The following is an 18,647-nucleotide window of genomic DNA, read 5'->3' as shown; positions in this document are numbered from 1 at the left end:
TGCCAGGGGTGGCCTTGGAGGCCCCCGGAACCGCCACATAGGCAGGGATCCACATCACTGTGGGGTCAAGTAGCATCTCAGCTGAAAGGTCTCTTTGCTAATCTAGTGGTCCCAGTGGCTGAGAATTACCAATGCCTGCCCCTCCTCCTCCCAGCTCCTGAGCCTGTTCAAGAAGCCTCCCCAAATAAGAAAGAAGAAAACATCATCTTAACATTATTTATGACAGCTCTTTGCCCTGCTCCATTCCAATTGTGTTTTATCATATTAAGCCAAAAGTGCACCAAAGGGGGAAGGAACGGGAAGTATCCCCACTGGCAACCTGTGACGTTGTGTGCTGCAGCGTGCTTGCATCAGGGTTTGAATGTAGTGAGGCAGTCGGCTTGGACACGCCCACAGCTGCTCTGACCTACTCTGTCCAGCAGCACTGCTGCTCCTCTCAGGACTCACTGCAGAGACTCACCTCGACACCCAAAGTAGCTGTCCTTGGCCAAGGCGAAGTAGCCGTCCTCACACGTGTCACAGGCGTCACCGCTCACGTGGAACTTGCAGCGACAGTCCCCATCTTGCTGTGGAGCAATGAGCCACAAGACAGACTCGGTAAGGTTCTAGAACTCCCCTGATCCTCAAGATGCAACACTGGCTTGCTGCAGGAATGCAGCCAGGCTCTAAGAACAGTCGCTCAGACCCCCAGGAACAGTCCCATGGCACAAACATGCTGGCTCACTGCACAAAATCCCACCTCCAACTGCTGTGACATTCCCGCAGGACCCTGGTACCTGTCCGCACTCTCCGATTCCGCTCGCTGTTCCGGCTGCGTGGCACTGGCATGCTGTGAAGAGACAAGAGCATCCTTGGACCGAGCGCTCCACTCAAAGTCCTCTGGGACTGAAAACGAGGCACACCAGCAAAACTACATGCCCCGCCCCTTTCCAGCACGCTGCCTTCCAGGGATCTCCAGTTTGAAACTGAACTTTCAAGTTGCTGTCATGAGGTGATGTCTAATTGACTGGATAGCTTTCATGGGTGGACAGAAACACCTGGTCAGCCCCCCTCACTGCAGCATCCTGGCATTGTTCTATGACTCTTGAGCACCAGGGTCATGGCCAATGCTGAGTGTCCGCACACGTGCTCCACGTCAGGCTATTTGTTCTGCGAGGCCACCTATAGCTCAGGGTTTGATGGTTCCTATCTTGGCTTCAGTGCAGGTGTAAAACAAAAATAAAACTCAGTCAAAAAGAGAAGACATTAAGACAGGCAGTTAAAACCATGTATCAAAAAACAGCTTTGGCAAACAACAAAATACATATGGAAACGGTATAAATCCCCTGCTGAGACTGTGAAATGGCAGTTCTGCCAACACAGGGAGCAAACTGTCAAAATATTTACACAGAATCTCTGAGAAATTGAACTGATGAAATAGCATTTCGTGGATCTAGGCACTGACATAGGATTAAGACATTACATTTGCACAAATTATGGCCTGGAAGAAACTTTACCTGAGCACCCACTGGGGTTGTCTTTGACCAAGTTCCAATATAATGGTTTGCAGATGCTACATGAAGGACCTTCGACGTGAAGCTTACACTGGCAATAGCCCTGTGAAAGAAATCAAGCTTACATTTGACACTTTCAGGCTTAAGACCCAAACATATGCTCAGAACAAATCCTTCCCTAGAAATATATTTTAAGTAAACTAGATATATTCAGAGGGAATAAGAGTATACTGGGCAGATTCAATGGTGTGATCATTCTGTCTGGCTATTCACTTATGATATACATAATCTATACTTATTGTTCACATAAAATAGAAATGTTTAGAAAAAAAGACAAAAATCTGAGCCACTCTTTAAATAACATCATCATGATCTGTTAAACCGGTTATTGCCTGCACTGTACAGTGCACCTAAAAATATGTAACAGTGGAGAATCAGTAGGAAATATGTGTCTGAACCTGTTTTTATAACAGACAAGTCACTGTCTTATTCCAACATGATCAAGCCTCAGAATGTGGGTGCGGGGTGCTCCCACCCCTGTCCGCCATCCAGTCGGTGCCCGATGTCGGCAGCTCTGGTTTCTACGGTTAAGAAGACCATTTCTTATGTGTTTGTTTTTGCCAGATTCAACAGCATTTACATTTTAAAAATTCTTTTAAAGAGCCATCATTTACAGTCTTTGATAGATGAGTCTTAGGCATGCAATATTTAGACACCAATCCCACCAACCAGTGTCAACTTCCCTCCACCACTGTACCCATGCTCCCTCCCATTCCCCCTGCTCTTGCCCCCTTGACAGGCACATTTCAAAGTTCAGTGGCTGACCGGCACATTTCAAAGTTCAGTGGTTCAGTTTCGATCTTATGTTCTCAGTGTCGTTCAGTCTGTGCTGTGGATATATAGCAATACTACTCTCCCACATCACCAATATACCTGAGACCCCTGAACCCTGCTCCCCAATTACTTCCCTTCTCCTCTTGCATCCACCCTTGATAGTGCTTAGAAAACTCATCAGAATAACAAAGCCATGTACTTGGACTAATGCCACCCAACTCAGTTGCAATGACTTTGCACACAGTTTTATTTCGTGCATGTTGGCCTTTTGTGGGGGATTGTCTCTTAATTATGTATTAAGGTTATGTGCCAATAAGAATTAAATCCTAGGACTCTAGAATGAGCAGTTTAAATAAATCTTCCCCTTCCACCCTCCAAATACACAATAATACGCATTGAATTTGAAAAAGAAAGAACAAAGATTCTTTAAGAAACTCGGCCTTGTGGCTTCACTTCATTTATTTTTAATTTCTGGAAGCTCCCAAACGTGTGAATCTTTGGTAAGCACAGGGAAAATGGTTAGAACGGCAACTTCCCCCATGCCTTACTTACCATGTTCGAGTCGAGGGTACCCGCGGGGTCACAGGCACTGTTGGAGTCTGTGAATGGTTTAGAAACATTTTAAATACTTGCCACATCACTTGGCTTGTTTTGATGTTTCAAGTTTTTTAAGCTTTATGTGTTTTTAAAATAGTGAATCCACATTTATTTTGTTTTGGCGTTTGCAGTCACATTCAGAAGTGCTCAGAGGCTACTCCCAGCTCTGTGCTCATGGGTCACTCCCGGCAGTAATCAGGAGACCAGTGAGGCTCCAGAGACAGAACCAGGGCCACCTGCATATAAAGCTTGTCCACTGAGTCATTCCTGTGACCTTGCATTTACATGTTTTTGATAGCTGGTGGCAAAGTCTTAGCACATACTTTAGGAGACGTCACCTTGAATAACCTTCATGGATCGTAATCTCTTTGCCACACAAAAACGTTATCCCTTTGCCACAGAGCAACTCTGTTCCCTGCCTACTACTAAAAATCTAAAAATGAAGAAAAAAATGGTAGATTCTAAAACTTTGTGTATCTTTAGGTTTGTCCAGAAGAGGGCAACATTGTACCAAGAATTTCAGTTATACACTTAAATTGTAAATGTGCTTTTCTTTTAGCTAATCAAGACATATTCATAACAGCACCCTGATACTTCATCTGTACTAAAGTTTTTCTGCAGTTGACTAATTTTCTTTGCCGCCTTACTCCATATAATATTATAAACCCAGTACATTGCCTTCAATAAACAGATTTGCAAAATCTCAATTGTTTTTCTATGGCATTAAATGAAGAGGGTTAGCTGAGCCTCTCCTAAACCTGGTTTGTTGGAGAACTTAAATATACACATAATATCCTGTTTTCTTACAAGTTGTTCCTTGAACTTTTTGCTTTTTGTTTGTTTCAGCTTTCCCCTTGATTCCTGCCCCCTCTTTTCTCTTTCTTTGTACTGTGAATCTTCACCTTTCTCTTCATGAGTGGTCCACACAGCCTTCCAGCTCACTGTGGTCTGGGTTTGGCAAAGCCCATCTTTGCTCCTCTCTAGGCTGACAGCATTGTCGCCAAGCTCTGGGGAAATGCCGTGGCCATTCACTGCCTGTGCAACCACACTCTTTCCTTCCATTCCTCACCCCAGGCAGAGCTGACCCACACAGAGAGCCTCATAGGGACCTTCGGACCTTTCCAAAGGGGGCAGCCCCCTTCAACTGTCGGCTCCTTCCACGGTGAGCAAGCCTGGTTTTGTCTTCAGGAGACTCTGAATAAGAGGCCCTGCAGAGAAAGCCATGCTGTGCGTGGGCAGCATTCTGCAAGCATCTCTTCTGTGAAGAGAAAGGGGCCTTTGCAAGGCATCCACAGGGCAATCTGCCTTGGAGACTGCAGGATGCATGCACGGCTCAGAGGGTGATTCCTCAGACATCCTAAGACTCAGTCATAAAATGACTCTGTCCCTCTCACTCAGGTCAGTGGAAGGATGAGCTCCAGTCACAGCCTCCACCACTATTTAAGCCTCAGTTTATTTCTTTCTTAGCCTAATAGTTTCTAATTCACCCCCTTTCCCTCACTCCTATGCTGGTGTATCATGTCACAATTGCCATTGTCAACAGCAAGAGGGACACAGGACTCCAGCAAAGGTCCCCAGAGCAGCTGGGGGCAGGAGCCACAGTGCAGCCAGTATCAGAGCTAAGAACGCTGCAAAGAGAGAAGCAGGGGGACAAGAAACAAACTGTTTAGCTAAAAGGGATCAGCTTTGCCATCCTGCTATTCATAGAAAGTAGACATGTGGATCAGGAACCCCACATAGAAAAGAGGGGAGCTGAATTTCTATGAGAGGAAATCCTTTGAAATCATGCAATTTGTCACTATATGGAAGGAGCTGGAGGGTCATACTGAGTGAAGTCAGTCAGAATTCACCTTAATACATTCTTAATCCATTGAAAATGGATCAGACAGCCTCCTCCCGAAACCCAGAAGGGTTTAAATCCAAAAAGGGGATAGTGAAGGCTGGTCTCTCTCATATGTGACATCCAAGGATACACGGTCAGGGAGTGGCTAGAGGCAACAGAATAGGAGATTTGGTCCAATCCCTACATTGGAGGGTTGAATAGGCGGTGGATGGAAGAGACAGTTAGGACATTGGTGAAAGGAAGTGGTACTCTGGGGATGGGGTGGGGTTGGAATGATGTAGGCCGAAAACTGTCATGAAAAGTGTTGTAAAGCATGGAAACTCAATAAAGAAAAAAAATAATAAAATAAAGACTAATGGTGTGCGGGGAAAGAATAAACCCCCTTCTGTGTTTTGGGAGGAGGGTGTCTGATCCATTTTCCATGGGATTAAAGTGGAGAGCTAGCAGGCAAACGAGGGTCAAATGTGTTATAGGTGACTGCCACCCCTCCCCCACCACACACACACATACACACATGGGTGCCTGGCCCCTAGCACTCTGAGGTCTTGCCTACCTTGGCAGTCAGGGAAGTCAAAGGCTCCTGAGAGACACCGGTCACAGCGTCGCCCCGTGACCCCCGGAAGGCAGGCACACTGGCCGCTCACTGGGTCGCAGGGAGTCTGGTAGGAGCCGAGGGCTGAGCACTGGCAGTCTGGGAGAGAAGAACCTGGGTTAGAGCCCGAAGGGACGGGGCAGCTTCCCACACCGCAGAAGCCCTGTGAGAGATAAGTGGGAGGCCCTGTCCCATCCCAGCTCCGAAAGAGGTGAATAAATTAATTAAAAACACAGAAGCTGAACCTGAAAGTACAGTTTCATCACTGATTAGATCAGGATATCTTATTAGGCCTTTCTTATTGAAAAGGGGTTTGGTGTCTAAGGCAGGCACATCTGGATTCAGGTACCAGCACTGTCACTTAGTTGAATGAAATCATGGGCAAGCTGTTTGTGTCTTTGAGCCTGTTTTCTGTTCTGGAAACTGGAGCTAATGATAGTATCTGCTTCCTGAATGTTATCACACTTTCACCCTTGACCTGGTTGCCATGAACACAGAGGAAGTATTCACCATTAGTTTCATTATAATTGTGATTATCCAACTTTGGGGGAGGTACTCTGTACACAATCCCATGCCACATTTATGGGAAATCAATGGGTTAATACCTCTGGCTTTCACATTTTATTTTATTTTATTTTTTATTTTTTTGCTTTTTGGGTCATACCCGGCAATGCCCAGGGGTTACTCCTGGCTCTGCACTTAGGAATCACCCCTAGTGGTGCTCAGGGGACCATACAGGATACTGGAAATCGAACCCGGGTCAACCACTTGCAAGGCAAATGCCCTACCCGCTGTGCTATTGCTCTAGCCCCTCACATTTTATTATATCCAGTAAAATGAACCAATTATCAACAGTTAATTGTTCGCAAGGTTGTAAAAATTCCACACTAGTTAAAGACTTGGAAAAGAAAGGACTCATGAAGCTTAATGCCAATTCTGGCATTTATTTCCAGGTGCCTTTGGAATCTCTCTCTCTCTTTCTCTTTCTCTCTCTCTCTCTCTCTCTCTCTCTCTCTCTCTCTCACACACACACACACACACACACACAAACACACACACCATTACCAAGCCTCAGAGGCAGAGCACCAACAGGAATGAAACTGAGCCATTTCTTTCTTCTCACAGGACTCAGCTCAGATCCATGTGTGATGAATCTGTCTGATTATGCTTTTGGTGAAAATGATCATGATAGCATACACCCAAGTTGTGACTGAAGTCATAAACTCTCTCCAACGAAAGAGAACTGAGGTAGCTTTCTCACTTATAAATTGCCCAAGACTAGTTTTGAGAGGGACAGTTAGGTAGGTGCAGACTTAGGAGTTTGCCACCTACCCAAACCTCCCATTTCTCACCCATCCAACTAGCGGCTTTTGACTGAATGTTCGATGGCACTGTGACTAGATGATGCTTAGTCATTACCTAGTGATGCTTATGAAAAACTTGTTCTGATCCCATACAGAAGACAGGCTAGAGAATTACAGCCCTAGTAAGAAGCAACCCCCTTTCTCCCATGGAGACTAAATCCAGGGATGAAGACACATGTCTCATGCCTCTTGTCATTAGGTCCTGATCTCTCTTGGCAGACAGCAGGGCAGGATGCAGATTTGCTGCTGTCCTAGTCAATCTCCTTTCTTTGGGCAGGAGGGCAGGGACAGGGGGTAACCTGCCAAGCATTGCTCAGGGGACCCAGGAGCCACTGCAGGTGACAGGTTGGATGGGACAACAATTGGACCCAGCAGTGCAGGAGGCCAGGCAGGCTGGAGATCCAACTCCAGCCCTTTAGCTATCTCCCCAGTCTAGTCATGTCCTTTCAGGGCCTGTGTTCCCCAAGGTCTGTCTGTAGAGATCAAGTTCCCACCAAGACACTGATTCCTGGGGAAATGTTCCTGTGATCTACAGAATTATAATTGCCAACTTGGTTGGGTACCAGGGCTCACCTGTCTAGATATTCCTGGGCCAGTATTTCCACAGATGTATCTTAGCTAGTTCACCTGGTGTAGATCAGATGGGGGTTGCCTCCATGAACCTGGGCCTCGTCCCATCAGTTGAAAAAAAGACTGAAATCCCTGAGGAAGAAAGAATTCTGCCACCAGATAGATTTTGGACTCATGCTATAGCACCAATCCTTCCTGGGCCTTCTGTCTGCCAGCTGGCTCTACAGATTTTAGACTCATTAATCCCCACAGCTGCATAAGTCAAGTCCTTAAAATAAACCTCTCTCTAAACACACACACAAACACACACACACATGCACACATGTGCACGCATGCACATGTGCACGCGCGTGCACACACACAGACACATACATACACACACACACACACACACACACACACACACACACACACACACGGTGCTATCTTTGTCTGGAGAATCTTGGTCGCCATAAGCTCGTCTGCCATTTCTACTCCCTGCTTGGAAAAGTGAATGCAGAGAGGTGGGAGCTCGACAAGGCCAGCTCTGCCAGCCCCAGGAAGGACCTCAACACTGACCCCTGTGGCCCCAGGGTGTGACCAGAGACATGGGGAGAGGAGAACAAAGACCCAGAGACTTTTTTAAAGTGAGTGTTTGTTTTAAAATGGTACATTAGTTATTCAATCTGGCACTGCAATGCCATTTTCAATCCAGCGATCAGTGAAAGTTGCCAACCCCCAAACCCGAGCCCCAATATTGGCAGCCCTTTCCTCCCTCTTGGAAATGCCACTCGACTCTACAAATACTGTTATCCTGTTCCTTGTTCTGGCCCAGGTCCTTTGGATTGGGGATTTGAGCCATTCCCATCTACTCCTCATTGTTTTTGCTCTGAAACACTTGCTCCCCCACCAGTGAAATGTTGACAGGAAGTTCCCAGAAGGAAGGTAGCTTGTACCACGTGCTCATCTCTGCCTTCCTGGCCCTGGCACATGCCCAGTATCTATCTGAGAGAATCCTCTACAGGTAAGATGCAGCATCTTACTGGCTGCACAATTTCTCTGACCCTCTCAGTATTTAAACCAGAGAATCCTTTCCAGCCCCTGCATAGACTCTCGACACCCTCTCATGCAAACCCACACTACTGCTACAGATGGGTGGACATGAGAAGGCCTCTCCCCGCCCCACACACCTTTCTGTCAGTAAGCTCACAGGACAACGCACATGGGAACAATCAGGCAGGCCAAGCTTATTGTTTCAGGGGGGTTTGTATCACCCTGGCTTTGGAGCTTTACTTTCTGTTGGAAAAGAAGTTACCTTCCCAAGTCAGTGCCACCAAGCCCGTATTCAGTTCCAGAGTATGGATACTATTTACCTGCAAGGAAACTAGTAAACTGGGCTTGGGATAAACTGATCAATTTAAGAACATTCTGAGTCTTTTTCCAAGAAGACATCAGTGTTGTTGTTCTTCTTCTTTTGGTGGGAGGAATGGTTTTTTCTTTGTTTGCTTGTTTGTTTGTTTGTTTGTTTGTTTTTGGACCATACCTGGCTGTGCTCAGGGCTCACTCCTGGTGCACTTGGGAAAACATACAGGGTTCGGGGCATTAAACCCAGGTCAGCTGAATGCAAGGCAACATCTTACTGGCTGCACAATTTCTCTGACCCTCTCAGTATTTAAACCAGAGGTTCCCAAGCAAATTCGCCTACCAATCCCTTTTTGGGAAAAAAAAATCACTTTCCTGAAATCTACCTTCTTTTCTTTTTTCTTTTTTTTTAAATAATGTAGGAGTACTGCTATTTATTCAGCCATTAATTAAGCTGATTGAATTGAGCATGAACTCCACATTACTTTTTTTATTCTATTCTGAATGTTAATTTTATTTTATTATTTTATTATTATCCCCCCCTTTTTCGGAAATCTACCTTCTTTATGTAAACACAAGGAAAGTTCCCCCAGCTGCATCCAAGGCTACTACTTGCCCCCCCTTCCAACTGTCCATTAGACCCTGGGGCAGTGAGAGGCAATTATCACACAAACAACCCCAAAACATAAATTGCCAGTTCAAGGCATATTCTCACAAAACTTGGTGACAAGGCATTCCCAGCCTTGGGGGCTGTTTCCCCTTGGAAAGTCCCAGAAGGTTCAGCAGGGAGCATCTCAGACATTTGCCCTGCAGCAGCCTTTAGACTTGTCTGCTCCTCTTGGCTAGTTTGCCTGATTTGACCCACTATGATGACAAGTAGAAGGGTAAGCTCTTGCTGGAAACATACTCATAGAGTATTTCCATGAGAGATCTTCAGTACAACTCAAAGATCCAGCAAACTCCACTGGGAACAGTTGGGAGCCTGGGGAGGGTGAGGCTGGCAGCTGTCCTCAGGTGCTTTCTGTTCACGAGCACAGGAGGACCACCTGAGTCCACATTCCTGCCCACATAACCCTTAGTCAATGACTAGAAAGATGCACCATAAATAGAAAGGAAGAAGATGGAGAGAAGAGGAAGAGGAGGAAAAGAAGAACTTAGGAGGAAGGTGGAAATGAAGGGTAGGAGGAGAAGAAAAGAAAAACCAAGTGGCAGAGGAGAGGAGTGAAAGAAAAGCAAGTTCCCAAATGAACAATTTAACCAAGTGTAGATGTATCCCGTGGTGAAAGGTAAAAAACTAAACCAAACACCAAACAAAAATACAAGTCATCAATACAAAGGGTCAGTTCTCCAATCTGGCTTCTCATCTGTGACTTGATTTATACCTACAAGAAAGAACCACAGGGCACTTGAGTGCGTTGAAATTAAAATGAGAAGAATAAGGCATTGTAACTTAGAGAAGTCTGTATTAAATTAAGTTAATACAAACCATGAATGCAGGACTGCAGTTGGCAAGAACAACGTAAAAGGTTTTTTTTTTTAAAAAAAAAAGTTGTTTTCAAGATCTTTCCAATCCTTAACGCAATACAGAGCAGATCCATAATAATATTTTTTTGGCCTGAGTATACCAGACTGCCAAATGTACCATTTGGGGCCACATTGACCGGATTCTAAAATACACTCAAGTAATCAACTTCATCTTAAAAAAATAAATAAAGAGAAATGAAAATGCTCGTTCAGACAGTGACGCTAGGCCAAATTCATATTCCAGTGAGTCAAAGCCTCAGCAGTTCACCTGGACACTGCCCCTTCCAAGGCTAATTTTATTTATTTATTCATTTTTATTTTTTAATGAATTACCACAGACTTAGAAACTTTCATGCTTACATTTCAGTAATACAATGATCAAATACCCATCCCTCCACCAGTGCTCATTCTCCACCATCAATGTTCCCAGTATCCCTCCCACCACCACCACCCCATCCACCCCCTCATTCATCCCCCACCTCTGTGGCAGGCACATTCCCTTTTACTCTTTCTCCTTTTGGGTGTTAAGGTTTGTAATACAGGTATTAAGTGGTCATCATGTTCAGTCTATAGTCTACTTTCAGCACACATCTCCCATCCTAAGTGAGCCCTTCAAGCTTCCTTTACATGGTGGTCCCCTTCTCTATTTGATCTGCCTTTACCCCCAGCATGTGAGGCCAGCTTCCAAGCCATGGAGCAATCTTCCTGGTCCTATGTCTACTATCTCAAGGCTAATTTTAAAGAGGTGCCAAAAGCTGTCCCCCAAAGTCTAAAGTCAGAGGAGAGAACCATCTCAAAGAAAATGTTGGGGCCTAGTGAACTCTCTCCATCCTCGTGGCTCAAATCTGAAGCAGCACCCTGCAGGAAATACGGCTTTAGGTGGAGAAGGTAAGGGAACGGCACTCCGAGAGACTCATTCATTCATTTGCTCACTCTCCCAACACACCACACACGGATTCTTCTTCTCTGAGGCTGGTCCTGCCAGGCCGATTACTAACTCTGGTAGTAACCATCTGCTCTCAGGGCCAGGGTCGGCCCTCAGGCAGCAGGTTCCAGAGCCTCCTGCCCTTCAACCAGGGAGGAGGAAGGTGATGGGGCCAGGAGAAGAGCAGTCATGCAGCATAGGCACACAGGTCAGAGGCTCACACATGGAACCGCAGCTGCAGGCTGCTACTCAGGACAAGAGTCTCCACAAAGCACCAAACGGCCTGTGCCCACTTACCTTGGCAGATGGGGAAGGAATAGGCGCCCAAGCGACAGGCATCACACCGAGGGCCCTCCACCCCAGGGCGGCACAGGCATCTTCCTTGGGCATCGCAGATCTCTGGGAGCACTCCTTCCAGCTCACAGTCACAGCCTAGGAAGGACAGAACAGTCAGGCGGGTCCTGACCTCTCCCCCTGGTCACTGTCTCCCTCCCCCTCACACCTGCTGTGAAAACACAGGTGACGAGGCACCTAAGGCTCACAGGCCTTTCTGTCCCACAAGACAACATCCTTAGAAGAAATAAAACCAATACTCCAGAAAAGCTGGGGCTGCCAGGAGGAAATATCTAGGCTGGGTTCAATTGGGTCAAACAGCTACAATCTTGGACTCTCTGTCTTTGGGAAAACAAAATTTTCCCCTCAGTTTAGGTCTTGTTCAGCAAAACGTCAATTTTCTAGATTTGTTATCTAAAGATAATCTTAAATTAAGCTTATTTCTAACTTCCATATTTCAGAAGGAAAGAGTCTAGCGTGACTTCAGTGTATCAGATGTGGCTTTGGGGTGCTTCCCCTGATTCTCCAGGCCGAGGTCTCCCCCGCACACAGGACAAGTTCAAAGCTAACTCCTCCTTGGGAAGTCTTCCCTGACTGTACAAGCCAGCTCCTCCCATCCCTGTACCTGACTCTGCCTCAGCTGCGTGCCTTTCACCTTTTCATTGATGAAATCACACACCGGCCTTATGACTCCTTTGGATCACTGGAATGTGTTTTGAAATATCTGAGCCAAGTCACAAAAGGCTTTGGGGGTTCCATGCTCATCCTCTGGGACCCCCAAGACCAGTGTGGGAGATAACTGCTGGTCAAAGCTCATGGAGAAGCTCAGCTATGCCTGAAAACCCTCCAGCAAGTCCACCCAAAGCCAACCTGGACAAACAACACAGATTAGAAGCAATCCACATTGCTTTAGTCCATTAGGTTCTGGATGATAGATAACATCTTAGCAAGGCTGAGTGAAATACATCAGATTGAAACCGTTTATCTCAGGGCCTGCTCCTCCAACTGCCATCACACTTACTCCTCAACAAATATTCTCAGTAATACAAAACTCAATGCTGGAGAAACAGTATAGTGGAGGTACTTGCCTTGCAGGCAGCCCACTCAGGTCCAATCCTCAGCACCACAAATGGTCCCTGATCCCTTCCAGGAGTGACCCCTAAGTGCAGAGTCATGAGTAAACCCTGAACAGCCTGGAATATGGTCCACAAACCAAACATACATATACATATATAGTATCATCCATATTTATGTACATATAAAAACAGGGTTCATGTTTGGCTTCACTATGAATGCACAAATATGGGTAAGATTTTTTCAGCTGAGGAAAAAGGTACTCAAAAACATTGATCACATTTGAACTCCTGTCTGCCTAGGTTCTAAAACCCATGCATGTTCTCCCTATTATTCTAAATCTATACTAAAAATTGATTTTAAAAGTCATGTTTAGACATGTCTTACATTCATATACATATATAAATTCAAATTGCATCTTTATTTTTATTAATTTTTAAAAGTTTTTCACAATAACTTATTACATTCAATATTCCAACACCAATCCTGACACCATTACACCATCCCACCACCATTATTTTTAATTTTCCCATTACCACCCAAACCTGCACCCAAAGCTCATACTAAGTACTTTATTTCATATTGCTTCTTATGAATAATCCGCTAAAAATGATCCTAGAAAAGCTAGATCCTAGAGGAAAGGGTGTGAAGAGTGTTGTAGCTCACCATGGAGTCCTTATATAATTGCATCTTTAAAACATCCATGTTTCCTTTTTAGTTTGATCATTTGGGGGGCATACTTGGGTGCTCAGGAGCTACTCTCAGCTCTGTGTTCAAGGCTATACTCATCTTCTGTGCCCTGGGGTACATTCAACTCACATGCCTTTGTGCCCAACTTTGAGGCTCAAGGAGGGACGGAGTCCTTGGGCGCCATCATATATGACTGCTCACTCATTTGGGAGATGCAGCATGTCCTTGACACTGTTCTCTCTAAGAGGAGTCCCCCAATGATGAATAGGGAAAAACAAAGCATGTCAGACTGTTCAGCAGCTCCTCACTTCTTTGGGCTGCCTGACTTCTGGACCCATAGGGGTACTGACAACAGTGAGCAAGATTCAGTGCCTGACAGCAGTGGGGCCAGGACCAAAGCCAGGTCCTCTGCAGACACAGGAGGCACTCAGCACTCTGAGCTTCCTCCAGCCCTCAAAGTCCAGTTTTATTTGTTAGTAAAGCAGCTACATTCCTAGCAAAAGCATTAGCACCTAAATGTACAATCTGTTCCCAGAAGGAAGATCCAGAAAGACCCAAAGACTCAGTTGTATCCACCTACTTTACAAGGGAAGGAAGGTGCTCCTTGGAAAGATTATGTTTTATTTTTGTTACTGAATCACCATGAATCATACAGTTTTATTGAATCACACAGTTACAGAGATGTAACTGTGACTGAATTTCAGTCAATGTTCCAATACCTGTCCCTTCACCAGAGTACGTTTCCCGCACCAATGTCCCCAGTTTTGACCCCACTTCCCCCTGACCCAGCCTTCCAGCCTCTCTCCATGGCAGACACTTTTCTTCTCTCTCTCTCTCTCTCTCTCTCTCTCTCTCTCTCTCTCTCTCTCTCTCTCTCTCCTTCTAGGAACTTTGGTTTGCAGTCCTGTTACTAAAAGAATATATCGTGCATATCACTTTACCTCCTTGTCCAGAGTGATCATTTCCAACTATTATTGTCATAGTGGTCCCTTCTCTGCCCTAACTGCACTCCCCCCACCAAAGATTTTTAAAATAGGGTTTTGTAGAACATTTGGAAAGTTAGCCTAAGTCCACTCTGTGCTCATTTTCCTTAAGCCTTTAGTATTTTACTTTTTTGTTTGTTTTCTAAAGACTTTTATTTTAAAACACACTGAATTGATACAAATGCCTTATAAACCACTGTGGTGGTGAGTAGAGACTGACTAACTTGATCACTTCTCCACATTTTCAAAATCTTATGAAGAATGAGACAACAGGCCTTTACTATTTTACTCTTTAGATAAAACATTAATACCAAGATTGTACATCTATTTTTCCAATGCAATAGTTAAGAGATCAGACCAATGAGAATAACTTTACAGTTTGCATAATCTCTAACTTGATCATAGGTCTATCTTGATCAGTGACCTTGTATGTGTCTGAGGACACATTTATCACAAGAGATGCCATGGAACCACGACTTGCATGAGTATTTTTCTGACCATGCCCCCAGCCCCTCCCTTGCAAGCTACCACACAAGGTCACAATGCCATGGGCTTTATGGGAAGGAAATGGTGAGTTATGGTCTTCGTGTTAAACCAACGGTTGGGATTCAGTAACAAAGTTGGGCCTTATGTTGGTGCTGAGCTCTAAAAAATCCTATAAACTAAAACCATATAGTGCCTGTGCACTTAAAATGTCCTTTGTTGAGCCATTGGTGGAGAGATGCTGACACTTGGTGGTAGATGTGGAGCTGGAACACTGCGTGCCTAAAACTATCGATAAACCATATCGATAAATCACACAGTGTGCCAAAATAAAAATTAGGAAGAAAAACACTCTAGTTACAAGATTTATTTTCCAACTGTTCCTCGTCTTTATCTAACAAACAGCTCCCACACAGCAGCAGAGCCAGAAGCCTCGGTGGCCCTGCTTCTCGCCCTCATCTCCCTATACCGCGCCCAGCTCACTTTCTCTCTGTGGGCTCCCTTGCATCTTCCTCTCTCCCAGCGTCCCCCCATCTCCCTTCAGAGCCTCAGCCTCATGGGCAGGATTATTCTTAATCTCACTACAAGGCTGTTGGCTTCCCATCTTGTCCCTTCCAATTTATTCTTTATTCTGGTGTCAAGAGTGGTCTTCCCAAAATGCCAGTCACATCACTTCCCAATTTAAGACCCTCAATGGTGACCCAAAGCCTTTAAGACACACTTCAAAGTCCCTCCAATGTGTGACATGAGGAGCCTCCCACCCTCAAAGCTTCTCAGCTACCAAGAACCCACACAGCATCTCACACCTAGAAAATAGTATCCTTTTCTCAACCCGCCTTCCTGTCACTGCCTGGAAACTTGGCATCACACATATACAAGTAAGCCATGTGCCCCCTGGTGACCCCTGGTTACAGTGGCCTCTTAGATGAGGTGCAACTGTGCACTGCAACCTGCACCTCTGGACCTGACAACCCCTTTCAGTCTAGTCCTGATCCTTTGCTCTCCTGACTCAGCTCCAAGGTTCCTTGGCATCTCCTGCCCCAGGTCTTCTCTCAGCATGGGGCAAAATAAAGCATGTCAGAAAGTCCTGCAAGCTCCCAGGGCTTTCTTTTTCCCAGACATAGCATCAACTCCTGCCATCACTATTCACTGCTCACCTGTGTGCTACCCACAGGACCAGGAGCTCCCAAGAAGCAAGGACAATGCAGCTGGTAGTGGCCTTGCCCAGTACATACAGGCAACTTCATAAACGTTTAACAAATGAAGACTATGCTAAATATCCATGACCACAAATCTCTTTGGTAAAAATATCCATGGCTACAAATCTCTTTGGTAAACATTGTTTCTTGAATTCTATTCTTTCTCTAAACCAAGATTCCAGAATTTGCTCATCCATCTCCAAGCCCTGTCTGAGTTCCTGAGGCAACTGTGACTGCCTCACTCTGCCAGGCAGGTAAACAGCCTAGCTTGGGGAGGAACAGGAGCGCATTCCCCCAGGCTGTCACCCAGCCTCTCTTAGATGTAGCTTTTCCCCAGCCCCAGTGACCTCCTCAGGCACACCGTCAATAGCAAGTCTTCCTTACAAATGATTGGGAGAACCAACACCTCATGGTACTTGGCAAGTCTCCTTAAGGCATCCAGATCTTCAGGATCTTTGCCTAGTAATCCCAAGATTTCTTTTTTTCTTTTAGGCAACATGATTTACAGTGGGTAACTGTTTTAGGAATACATGGTCATTGCACCACACCAGCCACCAGAATGTCAACATCATTCTGCCATTGTCTCTAGGTCTCTTCTTATCCCTAACCCCAAATCACCAACACCTGACCCAAATACCCTTGGTATATTGCAGTGGATAATAAAAAGTAGAATTGCTCAGTTATTAATTTTTTGAGACGTCTCCATACTGTCTTATATAGAGACAGAACCAGATTTAAGTCCCATGAACAGTAGATAGGGCTCCCTTTTCCCCACATCCCTGAAAGCATTAGTCACTTCTGAAATTTTTGAAGTGGGCCATTCTTGTGGGTGTGCAGTAATATCTCATTATCATTTTTCATCCCAAGATTTTATTAGTCTCTTAAAATAGCTTTCTAAAATCATCTGGCAATAGTTCACTTGCTTGTCATTGCTCTTAGTCTGAAATTAGAGAAATTAAAGTGTTTAGAAGCCTAATGCCTTCCAGAATATGTGAGTATGTTGTCACTGTAGAAGAGAATCCTGGAAGATATATCTATTTATGCTTTTACTTCATAAAAAAATACACCAAAAACTTTAGGTGGCTATAAATGATCACTTCAAAAATCCTATTACTATTCAGGGTTTTGAAATAGAATAAAAAACATTCTTATCTATAAAAAAAAGTTCTGTTTTTTTTCTTTCACTCTTCAGTGTTTGGAATCAAGCATGCAGATTTTCTTGCATGGTGATGGTCGATCTTGGCAACTCATTAAAATCACCCAATGCAACGCCTTGACTAAGTGTGGACTCCCAAACCCAGAGATCGTGACACAACTCCAACATCTGTAAACTATGGCCTGAGGGTCAAATCCATGTCTGTTTTCACAAACACAGCTTTATTGGTACATAGCACAGCTCATTTATTACATATTGTCTCTGGCTACTTACATGCTATATGTATAAGCAAAATATACTGTTGGCAACTCTGCCCACAAAGCCAAAGATACTGTTTGCAGGGCAACTGCTAATATTCCTTTTCAGGGCAAATGCTAGCTAAAAAGTTCTACAGGTAGAGAAGTGTTTCCTAAGGTGAGACATCTATCAAAATCACCAGTAAAACACATTCAGAATACAAGCCTGGGCATCACACCTGGAAATCTAGATTAAGATCTTGGATACATGGAGGAATATATTTTGTAAAAGGAAGAGCTCCTAAAGCATGACTCTGATTAAAAAATATATTGTAGAAAAAAATGAAAGCTGAGAGAACTAAATAAATGTTAAAGCATCAAAATCCTAAGTGGTGACAGAGAACTGCTATGTGTGGCCTCAACCCCCAAATCCTCAGGCATGAGAGGGTATATGGTATTATCCACTGCTGTCTCTCTTCTGGCAGTAGAGATGTTTGTGTTTTTAATGTTCACTACCAGGGGTTAGGCCCCACATTGTGTGTTTTGAAAATTCATTAATAGAAGACCAAATTGAAGTGGATTATCTGTGTATACAAATTCCCAAATAAATCTAGCCCACTAATTGAAAGTTCTTTTCCTTGAGGCTATGTTCTAAGGCTTCCCTAATATTTTGTAACAGATGTCTGAATTTTCCTTCAAGTTCAATCAGACTTCTTTTCCTTAAGTCACCACTAGTCTGCTGGAGAACAGAGAACTGAAAAACAAAGCTATGACTATAAACAGACTGTAAGTTTGAGATCTAAAACATTCTTGTGGAAGAAAACCAGACATGTGTATTGTCATCAGGGCTCAAAAACTGACTTGCTTTCCTGTCAATGAACAAACATTTACGGAAGCACTTGCTGGTGCCTATTATGGGCAGGATACCACAGAAGGTTCTGTGGGGTTGGAAATCAAGTCTAGTAGGACCACTACTCCCAAGTGACACATAGCTGCTGGCCTCGTCCTGGGGAGGGTTCAAGCTAATAAATATATCATGGCACAGAAAAGAAAAAGGGATGGCTTTATAACCGAGCCCTCAAGTCCAGCCACTCTCGTGGTCTCTCCCACACACCAAGGCTTCCTCTCTATCGTCACTTTCTGCCACCACTTTGATTCTTATTTCAAAAAGAAACAAATGAACCATCAGAAAAAAATGCTCACTAATATACGCAGGCCACCATCTCTTCCTTCTCAGTCATGCTCTGCTCCATAAATGACAAGGTCTTTCTTGCTTGGTCCTTCAGAAAGCCTTGCTGTCACTCCACCCTCTTTCTCCACTTCTAGTCCAGCAATGCCCTCCCCCTGCCCCTAAGTACTGCTGGTTCTACCTTCCAACTGGTTCTATAATCTGTCTGTCCACTTCCTGTT

General features: G+C 44.7%; 1 protein-coding gene across 1 annotated transcript in view; it reads right to left on the bottom strand.

Annotated features, from left to right (window-relative positions):
* Positions 1–18,647, bottom strand: part of LAMA3 (laminin subunit alpha 3) — a 270,464-nt gene that overhangs the window by 145,523 nt on the left and 106,294 nt on the right. The window contains exons 12-17 of the mRNA XM_056138444.1: positions 11,381–11,515; positions 5,321–5,458; positions 2,880–2,926; positions 1,497–1,596; positions 777–829; positions 461–566 (exon numbers count right to left, since the gene is read on the bottom strand). Of these exons, the coding sequence (XP_055994419.1) occupies positions 461–566; positions 777–829; positions 1,497–1,596; positions 2,880–2,926; positions 5,321–5,458; positions 11,381–11,515 (579 nt within the window). The remainder of the gene's footprint in view (positions 1–460; positions 567–776; positions 830–1,496; positions 1,597–2,879; positions 2,927–5,320; positions 5,459–11,380; positions 11,516–18,647) is intronic.

Source organism: Sorex fumeus, unplaced genomic scaffold (genome assembly GCF_029834395.1).
Source record: "Sorex fumeus unplaced genomic scaffold, SorFum_2.1 ptg000128l, whole genome shotgun sequence".
Classification (NCBI taxonomy): Eukaryota; Metazoa; Chordata; class Mammalia; order Eulipotyphla; family Soricidae; genus Sorex; species Sorex fumeus.
This window is presented reverse-complemented; position numbering and strand designations above follow the sequence as displayed.